This window comes from Gouania willdenowi, chromosome 9 (genome assembly GCF_900634775.1).
Source record: "Gouania willdenowi chromosome 9, fGouWil2.1, whole genome shotgun sequence".
Lineage (NCBI taxonomy): Eukaryota > Metazoa > Chordata > Actinopteri > Blenniiformes > Gobiesocidae > Gouania > Gouania willdenowi.
Window position 1 is genome coordinate 18,794,257 of NC_041052.1, and position 15,571 is coordinate 18,809,827.

Genomic DNA, 15,571 nt, shown 5'->3' on the forward strand with positions numbered 1-15,571 from the left:
GGACCCAAACTGTCCCCACCACGTCCTATATACGTGTGTTTGCGTCGTAATCCGGGATAGCCTCCTGTTATTGTCGCATCCGATGACTACAAAGGCATTCAGCCCGAGCTGCGTGTCGCCTTCACGGCACACAGCAGCAGCTCCAGCGTGCAGCGCCCATTCACCGTGCACAGGGTTTCAAACCAACACACCAACCAACCAACCAACCAACCAACCAACCCCATTTTCTACAGAAAATGTGAGTAGTTTACCAGCAGCTTCTACAGAAATGGGTCAAAATACAGGTTCTTATAACTGAGTCAACAAAAACACGCAGGGGGGACATGTGATGGATCATGCGCAGGAGCATGAAGCTGCAGGTTACCGAGTGCCTTAAAGAAATCCAGTGCCCAACTTTGATTCTAAGGGCAGAGTGCGTGGAGGGAAAAAAATGATGTTAATTGGCAAATTGTGTGATTACACACAAATAATGTGGAATTCTCAGAATGGTATCATCGATTTTTTTTTTTTGCCACGCAGGTGTTTTCGTGCACGCGTTGTTGCTTTAAACCTGGCAGCCAACTTTACTCATGGCTCAGAATGGGCGGGGCGATGAAGAGGCGTTTTTAATGAGCAAACGGAGAGTCACAAGGCCTGCATGTGCGCTTCAGGTTACTACAGGGTCCAGTCCACACGTTTTTATTCACAGCTCCAGCACATTCCACCTTTACTATTCAACACAATTCAACCCATTTGCATAATAGGCCAATAACTGACAACTTCAACTTATCCAACCGAATTAAGAGTCATTTTCATTTTTACATTTATACACATCACTGGGTTCAGTATTATTAGTATTTGCATTCATGTGTGGATCTGCTCGACTCTGACAAATGGAATAAAAAGAATATACCCATGAAACCATGAAATGATCGTCATCTGGCCTATTAGTAATTTTAGCAAATTTTTTTTTAATAGAGGTAAATTTACAGTGAAATAAAACAATTGAGAAAATATCTTTATAGTAAAAAAGCATTATATGTATCCTTAATATGTATTAAAGAATAATTTCAACTATATATATATATATAGGGAAGATTCTCTATTTTTTTGGGAAAATCAGCAAGCCAAAAGCCAAAGATAAACCTATTAAATGACATATTTTTAAACAATTTGAATAAAGATAAACCTTAAATAGCTCTAAACTCTACAACAAACTTGAACAACTGTTCATTATTCCACTTAACCGTTTATTCTATCAACTTTTACGTACAAAAAAAAAAAAAAATCCCTAAAAAAGCAGCAGAAGTTTCACTTACTTCCTCCGGCTGAGTCAGGTCACTTTAATGGGGCGCGCGGAGGGCGTCCGGAGCCGGAGATGTGCAGCAGAGTCCGTGGTGGGAGACATGTTCCCTGCATGCTCCCTCAAATATCCCAGTCCTATCATTTGTTGTGGGCTTTAAAGCAGCCGCGTACACAGGAGAGCGCGCGTTATAGGATGCTCCAGTTGCTGTGTGCCAAAGCAGGGACGCACGCACACCAGGCACATGCAGGACCAGGAGGATAATGAAGGGAAGGGTGAGGAGAGGCAACTTTCCCATCACGTCTACGAGCAGCACCAAGCAGAAAAGTGCACGCACAGTTGAGTTGAGCTCTCAGAGTGTGTAAGTTCCCCCCCCACACCACCACCACCACCACACACACAAACACACACACCCCCATCCCTGGTGATGGAGGGGTCGGAGGAGGAAGGAGGGCTGATGTCCATCCCTCTGTGTGAGCAAATGACGTGCTCTGAAATTCAAACAAGTTCTCTCGGCTCTTTTGTTGCACGCACGGAACTGAGGCAGCATTGTTCAGGATGTTGGACCTCATACCCTCATCCTCCTCATCTTCATCTTCATCCTCATCCTCAGTCCAGGTGGAGGAGAGAGAGGGAGAGAGATACTCGGAATGAATGAACAACGACGAGCCAGAAAAGTCAAAAGAAATATATATATTTATTTTTTTTTTTCAACTTAGTGGGTCAATTATGTAAAAAGTATGGGGAAAAACCCCAAATATGCTTCACTTAAATGTGTGACACACACACACACACACACACACACACACACACACACACACACACACACACACACACACACACACACACACACACACACACACACACACACGCTCGCGCGCAGAGTGACCTACTTGTCTGTTACACGTTTATTCTCAGTGATGACATACTTTCTTCCTCCATGGCTAAAAACTAGAGCTCCCACTTTCATTTTCCCACCATCATCTTATACAGTTTTCCCCAAACACAACCCTTAAAACATAATAATAAATGAAAATAATAATACAATCAAATATATTTATGTTACAAATTTACTACAAAGCTAAAAATACCTGAAAACACAAATGCACAAAAAATAAAACGTTTTTTTTTCTTTCTAATTTTAGTCTCCCAGTCTCCCCCGCCCTCCCACCCCCTTGATTAATTGCAGGCGTATCCAGATTCAACCAGATTCACGTTTTAGTTTAACAGCGAGGGCACGTTCAATGACGTAGACAAGCATATCAGCTACGTGCAGCCATATTTAAATACATCAAGGCAATTAGCGCATCCAAATATGCAAATCCTTTTCACTACAGTCCACCCGGCGCGCAGTCGGACTAATTTCCCCCAGTCCGCTTTCGGACTGCTTGATTTGTGCTTTTCAGAGACTAAACAAAGCTGTTTGTTTTGTTTTCGTTTTTCAAGACGCTTCCTAACGGGAATTGGACTAAAGCAGGACCAGAGGACAAGGATAACCGCTGATTTGTGTGGAAAAAACGCCCATGCGTAATGACACGATCCGCACAGCAATTCCCAATTCTCCGATGCCGTTGGCTCTTTTGTGCGTATTGTTTTTTTAACTGATGCATTTTCTGCTGCATGGTTTACTTTTCTCACTTCATGCATTCTACATAGTTTTCCATTTTTAGCTTGTACTTTCATTGATGTGGACTTCTAATGCACGCAGGCGCTTTTACGCATCCCGTTGGAGCGACTTCTCACTCATTACGCAGACCAAAGTAATGCGACTTCTTTGTCATCGTAATTCCAAACTTCCAAATGTGAATCATGTGTGCACATGTGACATGTATGGACAAATGAAAGAGCATTTTTAGTGGTTATAATGTGTGTGTTGGGGGAACGCAGACGAAGCTCTGGAAGAGAAGTGATAGACAGGTATCCTGTCCGTCCCGAAACAACCCAGTCTGTCTCCTTTCTGCGTCTGTGAACGCGCACATGGACGAGCGCGCAGCTCCAAAACGCAGTATAGCAATAACCCCAAAATGAGCACATAACATAAACCCAAGTCACTTTGAGATTTTTCTCCCCCGATTATTTCATTTCCCTAGAGTTATATGTTAACAGTGACGATGTAAGGTGTTAACTTACCTTGAACTTAATCAGAGATCGATTGTTGTTGCTGTGATATCACATCTTTTGGAGCCAAAGCAGATGCATATCTATGGCTGCTTCCTTCCTCAGTGGAGGTGCTTCTAAAGTGGCTCAGGATGGATCACTTGAAGATTAGACTTTAGAACCACATGGAACCAGTTATACCACACCTATGATGGGGCTACCAGCTTAAAAGGTAAAAGGGAGTTGATAGATATTGAGGACTTTAGATAAACGGTGCTCATTGGGAGCCTGGCGCGGTGATACTTGAATAAACCCTGATAGAAAAAACAAGGATGACTGAAGCATGAGCAAATATGTATTGCAACTGTTTTCTTTGTAAAGGATGCATAAAGAAAACGATTAACCAGGGATGCTATAACATTAGCATATAGTTGTTTTTTTTTTTTAGTTTTTAGTTTGTTTTTTTTAAAGAAATGAATATGCTGGTTTTTTTTTTTGTTTTTTTTTTTTTAGAATTTCAATAATTATTAACAGCCTTTGGAACCACTAATCATCTACATGGTCAACCAGAACATAAGAGAATATATGGTGCCATTTGTATTGTTTTAGCAATAAACGAGCTCTAATAATCCAACTCAAAGGAGTTTAATAAATGTGAAACTGGTATCGAGTCCTATCTGGAAGAGAGCTTCAATAAATAAATTAATAAAAAATAATTTGGAAAAAAATAGACAGTGTTAAACGTGCGTGTCTGTTTTCCACTGTCAATATGGTGACTCAGCTGCAATTTTAAAATGAAAATTAAAAAAAACCCCAAAACAAAGTAAATCAACAAGTAACAATGCATTTTTCACATGATTAAGAATGTAAATATTATTATTATTATTATTATTATTATAGACGCGTTTGTCTTTTTTCATTTTTATTTAGTTATTTGATTTGTGTCCAATATAAAGCAATATTATCCAATATCATCTGTCTTTCAAATGTTCAATTATTGCCAAAGAGTAACTGTAAATCTATTGTTAAACCAAACCACTGTTAAATTAAACATGTATTTGTACAGTAGCAGATCCGTCTCTGGGGACGAGGATGAGGAGCCTGTTCACTAAAATGACTAGACAGCAGCATCTAGCGGTAGAAATGGATATTGCAATGAAATGGAAACGCTCACCTGGGTATATTCCGTCTGCTAATAGCTGCGCAGCACGTCAGATATTATTAGCACACACACACACACACACACACACACACACAGTTACACACATTATATGATATATCAATGATGGTTCAGAACAATAAAAGTGTGTGTGTGTTTTTTTTTTTACTGTAGGCCAAATGACGTATAGTGGACATTGCTTTTTGAAGAATAATTATAATCTCTGATTTATTTAAGGATCGCTCAATGAAATTAAATTAAATTCACACACGCACGCACGCACACACACGCACGCGCACCCGCTTCAGTAATTCGTTAGGCCAAAATACAAAATAAATGGTAACATGACATTTTTTTTGGGGAAAAAAAAAATGTATTAAGGATTTATGTATAACATGTATAGATTTTTATTATATCACATTTTATTGATAATTGTATAATGATAAATTATAAATCTGCTCTTATATGCAGTGAGCCCCCCTCTTTTTTTCTCTTCCGTCAGTGTATTAACACACCATTGCACACTTGCAGCGTTAATCTTAAATTAAGTGATATTTGCCCCACTTTTAAATCGTTGTGTCATTAAAAACTCAAATTAAGTCTTCTGATGTTTTCCATGTGTAAACTATTGTTTCCTTGGCTTTTATTAGTCATCTTTGGATATTATTCACACCAAACCCGCGTGCACCTCTTCAACGTGTTTAACCATAATTAATGACACACATTAATCCTGCACTGGGCTTGTTTGTCACCTTTTTTTTATTTATTTATTTATTTATTTATTTATTCCCGTTCAGCTTTGAAGCAAAATGAGCGTTTATTGGGTCACGATTTCAACGAAAGTACATCAAATGCTCGTAATGCAAAATATAGGCTTTAGTGCAAAGCTTGTACAGTTGTTGGTCTCAAAGAATTGGCATTTTGAAATATTATGGATAGATCGATCTTTTAGATATCCAATAAAAATGCATTCCAAAAAAACAAAAACAATGCGCAGTTCACTCATAACCTATAGAATACGGATCAAATATGACGTAGATTTTAATAGTTTGTACTGCCGTACAAATAAAGCTATTTAAAGCTAAAACGACTATGATATTTAAAAAAAAAAAAAAAACATGATCTCCATCAGGGTTGTACCGGACAATAACTAGACTTTTATTAATTAAATAGTTATTTAAGAAAAAATATTTTTTTAATCGTAATAATAATAATAATAATAATAATAATAATAATAATAATAATAATAATAAATAGTGATCCTTTGTGAAGAAAAGGGCTCCAATTTCTTAAAAACACCCTTTCCGTTTAAACCTGTTTTTATAATCAGCCATTAAATACAGTTCTGTGCAATATCATCGTGGTTAATTGTCATAATTAATTATAACGAATTTGTTTGGTTTTATAACAAAAGTATCCCCCCCCACCATTTACCATCAAGTTTGGTTTAATAATGACGTCAGACTTTTTTTTTTTCCTATTGGAAACCTGGGCTTTGTAATTATAGGCCTTAAAATGAATGTTTATCAAGTTTGTTTTATTGTTATTTTTTTTTATCCCATGTATTAATGTTTGTATCGTGTACAATTGTATTTTACAATATTGTAATGTAGCCTATTTATATTTGTTTGATGCATCATTACAGCTGATTGTCACAGTGCCTTGGTATTAAATGCCAAATAAATCTTGTGGACACGTGGGTTAATGCAATGGTGATGTTGTGAATGTGTTGCAGTATTGAGTTGTTTCTGTAGATGTGCCTTATTGTGTGGATGTGTAATATGGTGACTGTACGTCAGATGCAAAACAGAGATGAGTCAAACACAATGAGATCACACCAGGATTTAACTAAGAAAGCAAGAAACTTTACTGAAATCTCTGCAAAATACGAATAGCCATTCCCTCCATCACGAGGATACTTTTACTTCATCCTTTGACGTTTTCACTACATACAGCTGAATCAAGTCCCTTGAGTTACAGAGATGTCATTTCAATCAATACCATCTTAGTCTCAAGTGGCGACAAAGGCCAGCTTATGCCGCTGAAAGCCGCTCTTGCGTTCCAGAAAACATTAGCTCCAAACTTCCATTTTCAGGTTTTTACAAGCTACATTAATACTACAGACTGACTTTTTTTTTTTTTTTTTTTAACGTGTTTTAACTTTTTTTTTTTTTTTAAATACTTTTCAGCTTTTGAGTACAACTTAAATAAAACCACAAACACAGTGGAGCAACAACAAATCCCATGTGAACATTGGGATCTTATAAGCAATTGTTAAGTTATTACACATGGCTGTACAGGTGTCTCCCCTTTGCACTGCAGGTGACTTATCAAAAGATCAGCTGAGGTACTACATGGGTCCAATTTGAGGTACCAAAACTTTTTTTTAGTCCATTATAGTATTATTGACAAAAAAAATAAAATAAAATAAAACAACTGATCAACAGATGCTGAGTAAGAATGGCTTCAAATTTAACAAACGAAGAAGAAGAAGGAGAAGGAGGAGAAGAAGGAGAAGGAGAAGAAGGAGGAGGAGGAGGAGGAGGAGGAGGAGGAGGAGAAGGAGGAGAGGAAGAGGAAGAGGAGGAGGAGGAGGAGGAGGAGGAACAAAAACAAATGATAGAAACAAGTTTTCCTCATGTCTTTGGTTACAATATGGTCCACACTGTTTAGTCTGCAGGACACATAATCGAGACTTCACTCAGGGACCGAGCCTGGTGATTATAGAGTGAAATATGGTTTGTTGAATAGACAACAACAAGCACTCATTACACATGACTGGGCCCAAAGGATTCTGCTGAGTCAGTCTGAGTTACAACTTGTCATCACAAAAAAAAATAAAATAAAAATAAAAAAAATAGGATTTTCCAGGTAATACATTTATGATCCAACACACCGGGAGACAAATGAGCAACGAAACAGAAAAAGAAGAAGAAAAAAAAAAAGAATCACTGAGGTTCTAAACACTAGAGAGCTTTCCAATAAATGTAAATGTGAAAACAAATGTACATTTGAGCAATGTCTTTATTATCTTGTTTCAATGCTTGCAAAAAAACAAAAAAAACAAAAAAACCCCAAAACAAAACAAAACTGTATTTTGGATTTTACAACACAGAAATGCCACCGGCTTTGGTTTCTCCACATGAATGCTGCCTGAAACATCATGTTTACTACTTCTTTTTTTATTATTTAGAAAAAAAACAAAAACACTACTGTACTGAAAATTGAAAATAAAAAGAGAAAAGAACAGAAATACAGAGGCTCTGCCCCGTTCGACTACAACGACTGTATACAGTAACAACAAAGTGAACCTGCATGAAATACACACCTAGAGATAAAACACTCAAGTGACAGCAGATATGCAAGTGGGAGGCAGAGCATTATGTGGATAGTCTCGTTGTTTTTTTAGTTTATTTTTTTAAAGAAAAAAAAAAAAAAATCACAAAAACAAAGCTATTGTGCTTCTCCCATAAAAGCATGTTCAGGTTGTTCTTTTTTGTATTTCAAACAGAACCTTCAGTGATGTGTTAAAGATAGTGGAACGTTGTTTTGGAGTCTAGGTAGAATGACACAGGATGCAAACATCTATGCAACCATGATTGAAATTAAAAACCATACATTGTATTTGAGGACGTGTGATAACTTACATACGTGATCAATTGTCAGACCCAGATTGAGGCAGATTAAAAACAAAATTACGAATGAGAATATCTGTTAATTATGATTAAAATGGATTCATTTATTTGTGTTTCCCACTGTGTCATTTTCCACTATCAGGTCTATTTGTTTTTAAGCATTTAGGCCTGTCTGTACTTTTAATCACACACAGTAGCAATGTTTCCCATCTGGTTTTTTATGGTTATTGTAAATTTGACCCCAAACAGCACCGGTTCAGAGTACAAATGAAAACATACCTGACAACATGTGCAACTGCACTCAGAAACTCCACTAAGAAACCAACAAAAATCATTATTATATATATTTATATATTAGAAAGCTATACACAAGCATGTTAATTTCACAGATTTTTTTTTTTTTTAAAGATTCTTAATATTACCATTATTATATATAATTAGAAATACACGTTTAAAAACAAACCTCTACAAAGATAAAACAGTTCAGCAAAACATTGAATCTCAGTCTGATTTTCATGGCTTAGGACTTTCTGAGTCCTTTCATTTTCCTCTCAGGGTGAACTATCCATCTCTTATTAGCAAAGCTATCAAAAAACACATTCTGGCTTATAGAAACTACAAAAAGCCACAAAAATGCTTTGCATTGTATTCCTTTCATATGAAAATATAAGCAAGTGTATCATACAATTGTTTTTGTCCTTTTTTTTCCTGTGTGTGTTTATCAATATTGAGCAGTTATTTGTGGATCTCGAGTTTTCTTGATTACGCCAACGCAGCTCTGAGATCTAAAGGTGGTCCTCGCTCCATTCTTTAATGTTTAATGTTCCACACATCTAGCTTCGGGTTTGCCTATTTACCTGCACAATCCTTCAGATGTTGCATATTAGCTTTTCATTTAGTGAGTAAATAAATCTTGCAATGTCTGGCAACCTTTACCTCCTTTCCCTTCCCCATTTGACCCATTATTTACATAAATACGTTGAACCTGCAACATGACATCATCTAATGTTAACACACATTTTTGCAAGAGAGAACTGCAGATAGGGTGTGTAGCAAGGTAAGTGAGACTGTACACATGGGTCGTTTTTTGTCCATCTTAGTGCTGAGGTGTTTCCCAAATGTTCCTTTTCTTGTCTCCGGTCGCGGATATATCACTGAGGCAAATTATAAGTACGTTTTATTGAACAGAGTACCTGACTATTTGAAAAATGTTGTTGATATGCATATATGTACACATACACCCGTGTAAAGATATATGCAGACGTGATTCTTTTATCCACAAATAACACAATTTATGCATAGATCCCCAACCAAAATAGCCCCAGATCCCATCTCAGCAAAGCCCACCCGCCAAAAAGCTTTAATACAACACCCCACTTGTTTAACTGTCAATATGTATAACACACACACCCACACAAACACACTTAGCAAAAAGAAACAAAAACAAAATCAAAAAAGGAAAGAAATTCCAAATAATTGTGTGAAGGGTTTTTCCCTTTTCTTTCCTTCTGCGTTAAAGAGTAAAAGGGGCGTGGCCTCGGAGCTGGATGCTGAGTGACCCGTGATGTCAGGTGAGAGGCGGCGGGAGTCAGAATGCTGCATTGTCGGGGGCTCAGGGCAACTTCGGGGGAATTTTAAAGGAAAAGGACGGCTTTATCATGTTGCCCATCCCTCTGACAGGCGCACCCGTTTGATGGAGGGGCTCTCGCGCTCATCCATGGCGGCCCGGGCCAGTCCCAGAGGCGAGTGGAACTCATTCCTGTGCTCATCCCGATCGCTGCCCTCATGGGAGCTGCTACAACTGCTCAGGCTATCAACAGGGGAGCGCCCTGAATCCTGGCGGGACGAGGGGTTCTGGGGAGGTAAAACGCCTCCGCCGTAGCCCCCTGGTGTGCTGCTGGTGCGATCTCTAGGAGGAGAAACAGGTTCGGACTTGATGTGCAGGCTTTGAGCAGAGGGCAGGGACAGATTTGAACCCTGACATAAGTGAGAATTAGAGCAATTTCTGTAGGAAGGAAAGGAAATGCCAGGTGTTACAGAGTTGCAGAGCAAGAAACCAAGTGATTTTAAAGTCATCTTCTTAAACACACATGCAAGCATGCATTCACACAATCTGTGTGCCCTTCGTTCTTTGGTTATTCCATTTTAAAACCAAATCAAAATAACACATAAACGGTTATTTTGTTTTTCTGACTCAAAACCAAAACCGAAATACAGAAATATTAAAAACCAGATGAGCAGCGTTTTTCTGATTTAAAATGGAATCTTCTTTTTGTGTGATATTTTGATATTTACAGGGAAACCAGGACGAGGGCTTCATATTTTAAGATCCCCACACAGAGGGGACCCACAGATGGGGGCGGATTTTTACTACTCGACGAAAAAAGGAGCAACGCATAAGTCACATTACTAATGAACTGGTGATGTGAAACGTTTTTAATTATTAAATGATAAAAAAAAAAATGGATGTTACGTAAAACATGCACATGATATGTGATTAAAGGAACCAGAGGTGGTGTAATGAATCCACTGGTGCTCCTCGTTTGTTGTGATCAACTTCTGTGTGTTTTGACGGCTGCCGTTAGTGGCTAGCGGTATTGAAATGTGCAACATAATAGTCGATAGTCAGTCACCAGTTTATCTAAATACTGTTTGGACCGTAACACTGTTTGGTAAAGTTGGCACGATATTCAGAGATTCGGACTTCCAGCATCAATAACTCTTTATTGACACACAAATGATGCCTCTTTACCATCGGTGTGAGGTGGACAACATGATACAAGATCATTTTTTTATCAAACGCAGCAGAAAAAAGTCTGCCCCCGTCTCCATAGTTTTGCCATAAATATCCAAATATATCACAAACAACAGATTTAATTTAAAAATAGAAAAACGCTGCTTGTCTGTCATTTTTTTGTATTGGTTTCAAGTCAGTAAAACAAAATAAGTCATGGTTTATTTGTTATTTTGATTTGGTTCTAAAACGGAATAACCAAAGAACAAAGGGTACACAGATTTTCCACAAACACATAGAATCGATGTCATTGGTGTTGGAACTTGCAAGTGAACAGTGAAGGAGCTATAACATGTCTCTGTGTGTCATCTCTTCTTTATGTTACATCATGCATTTGCCAACCACACTTCAACATAGGTTGACAGCACTCACCCCAGCTGGCCGAGGGCTGAATGCTGCATGTTCTGGAGGTGTTGCTGCTGCCACCCGCTCATTGAGCCAAGATGTAGAGAGCTGCCACTGTTGAAGCCAGACAAGGAGGACAGGTCTGCACTATTCAGGGAGTACTCTGTGAAAAAAAATAAAAAAATAAAAAAATGAAATTAGAGATTATAGCCATTGTTTCAGGTTTCAAAAAGAAAAGTTTTATTTATTTATTTTTTATTATTATTATTATTATTATTATTATTATTATTATTATTATTATTATTATTATATTTGAAAAATACAAATTTGCAACAAGACAGAAATATACAGAAAAGCAACAAGCAAGCAAGAATCACACATACAGAATTGAAAGAAAAGGGGTAAATCAGTTAACATTTCTTTCCAAAAATATTGTTGTATACTGTCACAGTTTTTCTGCTTTTTTTGGGTATAAATAAGGGACAAAGTCTTGATATATTATTTAAATTCACACAGAAAGCTTAGAAAAAGGGGAGAAGATTTGTTGAATTTACACAGGTTTACAATGAAATCAACTTTGTTTTTCTTATGTTCAAAGTACATAATAATACATTTACAGATACACTGAATATTATTAATCCTGCACTTTAAGTCATTTTCCATTTGAGCCCAGAAACCAACTGAATGAATACAGTAATCAAATACATGTGTTAGGGATTATGGTTCGTTGTTGCAAAAACTGAATTGTATACAAAAATGTTGGCTGAATAAATATTGTGTAGAATTTTAATATGATTTTCTTTAGGTTGCAAAGAGAAACAGTTTTAGTAAAAGCTCAAGAGTAAAGTGCACATGTTCTGCTGGAATACATTGTACAATGGCTCCCTCTGCTGGTGAAGAAGGATGCCTGCAGCACTTACATTAAAATAACCCAAACAATAGGCCATTTATATGTAGTGAAGCAAAATCAGTTAAAATGAACAACATCATCATCTAGACCTGTGCCCAGTTTGATAGCAAATTTTCATTTAGTTTTAGTCATACTTTTTAGTCAAAATTTGATTCAGTTTCAGTCAAAATGTAGTCATCGGGACTATTTCTGTTATATATTCTAGTTTTAGTCAACTAAATCTGTTACAAATTACAGATACAGGAGTTTATTCATTATTTATTTCAGTTAATAAAAAATTAGGGACAAAAGTAGATTTGATTCGATACCTTCCCACCCCCCAAAAAAATGGATTTCGTCCCACGAGAAAATCATAGCTGACGAAAATATCAATATATTATGATTTAGTTTTTGTTCACATGTAATCTTTTTAATTATTGTCTAGTAATTATTGTCACTTAAAATATTTAGTCGACGAAAACTGACGGAAAACTTTCAGTCAACAAAATTACCAAAAATAATTTGCGATACATACCAGTACCATATGAAGTAGAGATGGCAGAAGGGTATCCACCCATGCCCTGTCCTGGTAGAGTGGGGGTTGCTACTGATACCACTGGGGTGGCCAAAGATTGAGCAGACTGGGAGTTGTTTATTCTCTGGTTCTGTGGCAGGGGGAGAGGTCACATGGTTAGAAATAAGAAACATGAGCGGCCCGGGCACATGATACAAAACCTAAAACAAACTAACGATCAGGCAAACAAACAAAGCTGTGGAGGATTCAGAAAGTTGAATCGTTCTTTCTTTGGTTCTCGTTCAGCAGATGCTGAGAGAATAAGTGTGATGCCAACTTCTGGGGAAATTAGTCATTTGACATGAAGCATGGTTGAACCCTGCCAACCCTATCATTTACCACCCTTTTCTAGAGGCCTACTGTCGCTATAGTAACATCATCAGTTTCCACGGTAACACAGGGTAGCAATAGCAAAGGGAAAGACACTTTACAGAGGCAGGTTTGTTTGAAAACGAAGACGGTTTGATGTTGAATGAGACGTGCTCTTTTGTAGGCCGTCATTTCCACATTTAAAGAAACAAAAGCTGAGATCTGCATGTGTGGAACACACACAGATGAAAAGGAAGAGGATGGCAGAAAAGAGGCCAGGCTGCAATTACTCCAACATACCACTGGGAGGCACTATGTGCGCTCTCATAATGTCTTGGAGGCGACATAAGAGACTTCAGCTGAGTCAGCAAGGATGAAGGGGAGAGCTACATTGGATTTGAAAGGTCTTCTTAATACACTGGTTCTCAAAATTATTTGGCTCAAGTACCCCCGTTTCCCTTATTTCTGAATCCAAGCACCCCCTTTGTCCAACTACAACATTTTGCTCAGAATACTATAGTATGAAAAAACAACTATAGAGGGTAATGAGTTATAACACACATTTTAAATAATCTAATTTGGGAATTAAACATAATTTAGTGGCTGAATAGATTTATTTCAATGGTTTGTATCACTTCCGGTCATCTCTTGCCTGGTGTAGAACCAAGACAGACCCTTGTGTTTTCAGTTTCATTTTTTATTTTCCACTCTCTCTCTCTCTAGTACCCCCTGTAGTGCTATCACGTACCCCCATTTGAAAAACACTGTCTTAATATACTGATAATTTCACTAAACTATGTTAAAGTAAATCCATCAAATGAGAAATTTGGACTAAAGTGTCAGAAACACACTGAGTTCTACAAGATTTGTTACCCATTACAAAGCCTTTGATCAATTATACAGTATGTGAATACATTAGATTGTAAGGCCTTTTTAGGATTATAGTTCTTAGGTCTAAGTGGCATTATGACTCACCAATAGCAGATCGACATCCTCAGACTGATGGCATTAAAAGGGGAGGGTAATAAACAATTAGTGAGCGTGAGCTAGTGTTAGGCTAGGTTGAGAACTAAGGACTGGACATAAAGTATGTCGTACTGAACCACAGGAAACAGTACTAATGAGGAGTAGGAGTGCTCATCTATCTACACTGAGTAAGAGTTTATTAGTACAGCGATCAGGGCAAGGACAAAGCAGAGGAGATGTATCTGACAGTATATCAGCTTTGGGCCAAAAGTGCATCTCAAAGAGAAGTGTTGGTTCGTCAAGCTGGCATGAAGTATAAAAATGCCATGTAAGTACAGAGAGGCTTCTAACAAACATAACCTCATCAACCCAAGTCTGATACAGTGAGATGAAAGAGGCAGAGACTGTGAGAATCCAAAGAAACAGCAGGCCTCAGAAAGAACAAGGGGAAGTCGGCTGGTGGTGAGACAAAGTGTGGACGAGACGAGAATCAATGGCGATATTAAAAATGATGGGATAAAGAGCTACTCACAATAGACGGCATGTTGTTCTTAGCGCCGGGGGGGATTAGCACACGGAGATCAGGTTTGCGGTTGTTCATGCCCAAATTCATGGGTGGTGGAGACTTAGTTTGCATGTTCTTGTTCATGCCACCTGGGGAGACCAGCAGACCAGGCGAGTTGCGGTGGTTTCCATATCCATTTCCTTTAAAAACAAAGAAATGAAGAGAGCAACAGCTGAGATAAAGAATTCACATTAAAACAAGTGTTTCTGAAGTTAAATGCAGTGGAGGTCCACAATAGTGTAGCCTAATTAAGAGCTACGGGAGTCTATTTTCACCTTGTGCACCTTTTCAGTGTTTCTGTCTCATCTTCACTTCTAGTGGCAGAAATTTTATTAGCACCCTCCGCCTGAGGAGACTTGCGAAGGGTGCATTATGAAAGCGCTGGTGAAGCAAACAGCATATCAGACTAATGGGGATATTAAAAGGTGTTTCTCAACCTTTTTTTTTTGGTAATATGTCCCTGTGTGAAATAATGTTGCATCAAAGTGCCATAGAATTTTGGGTTCAAATTAATCTGTGGGTTTTGTGTGACTTGATGGAATAATTCAGGAAAATAAATGAAAATAAAGTTAATAACTTGAACCATTCTATTGGATTTGTATTGGAATATAATATCGAACTCAAAAACCCCACGGTCATGTGTGTTCCTATTTAACAACCACTGATCTAAAACGTTTAGGAGTCCTACATCGAAGGTATCCACATTAAAAGACCCTGCCTCCACCCTATGTCAATATCAATAAAGGCTACACGTGCCCTGCAACAGCCATTAACGCTTGTAAAAACATATAATTACTGGTAGCGAACCCACAGAGGGATGTAACCCGTCATTGGGTCATCAAAGCTAAACGGGGTGCTGAGGTTCTCTTAGACAAAGACCCTGTCTTCGTGTTGTCACTTAGATTCACATTCCCTCAGTGTAGCGGGCCAAATGCAGCATCCATTTCTCCCTCAAA

General features: G+C 37.9%; 1 protein-coding gene and 1 long non-coding RNA gene across 15 annotated transcripts in view; both read right to left on the bottom strand.

Moving 5' to 3' along the window:
- LOC114470227 (uncharacterized) overlaps window positions 1-3,590 on the bottom strand; it is a 40,959-nt gene extending 37,369 nt beyond the window's left edge. Inside the window, exon 1 of one of the 2 annotated variants that reach the window (XR_003674848.1) lies at window positions 3,413-3,590. This is a non-coding gene — a long non-coding RNA (uncharacterized LOC114470227). Of the gene's footprint in view, window positions 1-1,298; window positions 1,737-3,412 lie in introns of those variants that run through there. The other variant, XR_003674847.1, reaches the window with a different exon arrangement.
- A 2,791-nt stretch (window positions 3,591-6,381) lies between these two features.
- The window catches only part of mef2cb (myocyte enhancer factor 2cb), a 75,516-nt gene continuing 66,326 nt past the window's right edge, over window positions 6,382-15,571 (bottom strand). For 12 of the 13 annotated variants that reach the window (XM_028458234.1, XM_028458232.1, XM_028458230.1 and 9 more), the window contains 4 exons: window positions 14,583-14,755; window positions 12,737-12,866; window positions 11,340-11,475; window positions 6,382-10,178 (listed from right to left, as the gene is read on the bottom strand). In XM_028458234.1, coding sequence (XP_028314035.1) covers window positions 9,830-10,178; window positions 11,340-11,475; window positions 12,737-12,866; window positions 14,583-14,755 — 788 coding nt within the window. In that variant the 3' untranslated portion in view covers window positions 6,382-9,829. Of the gene's footprint in view, window positions 10,179-11,335; window positions 11,476-12,736; window positions 12,867-14,582; window positions 14,756-15,571 lie in introns of those variants that run through there. The other variant, XM_028458235.1, reaches the window with a different exon arrangement.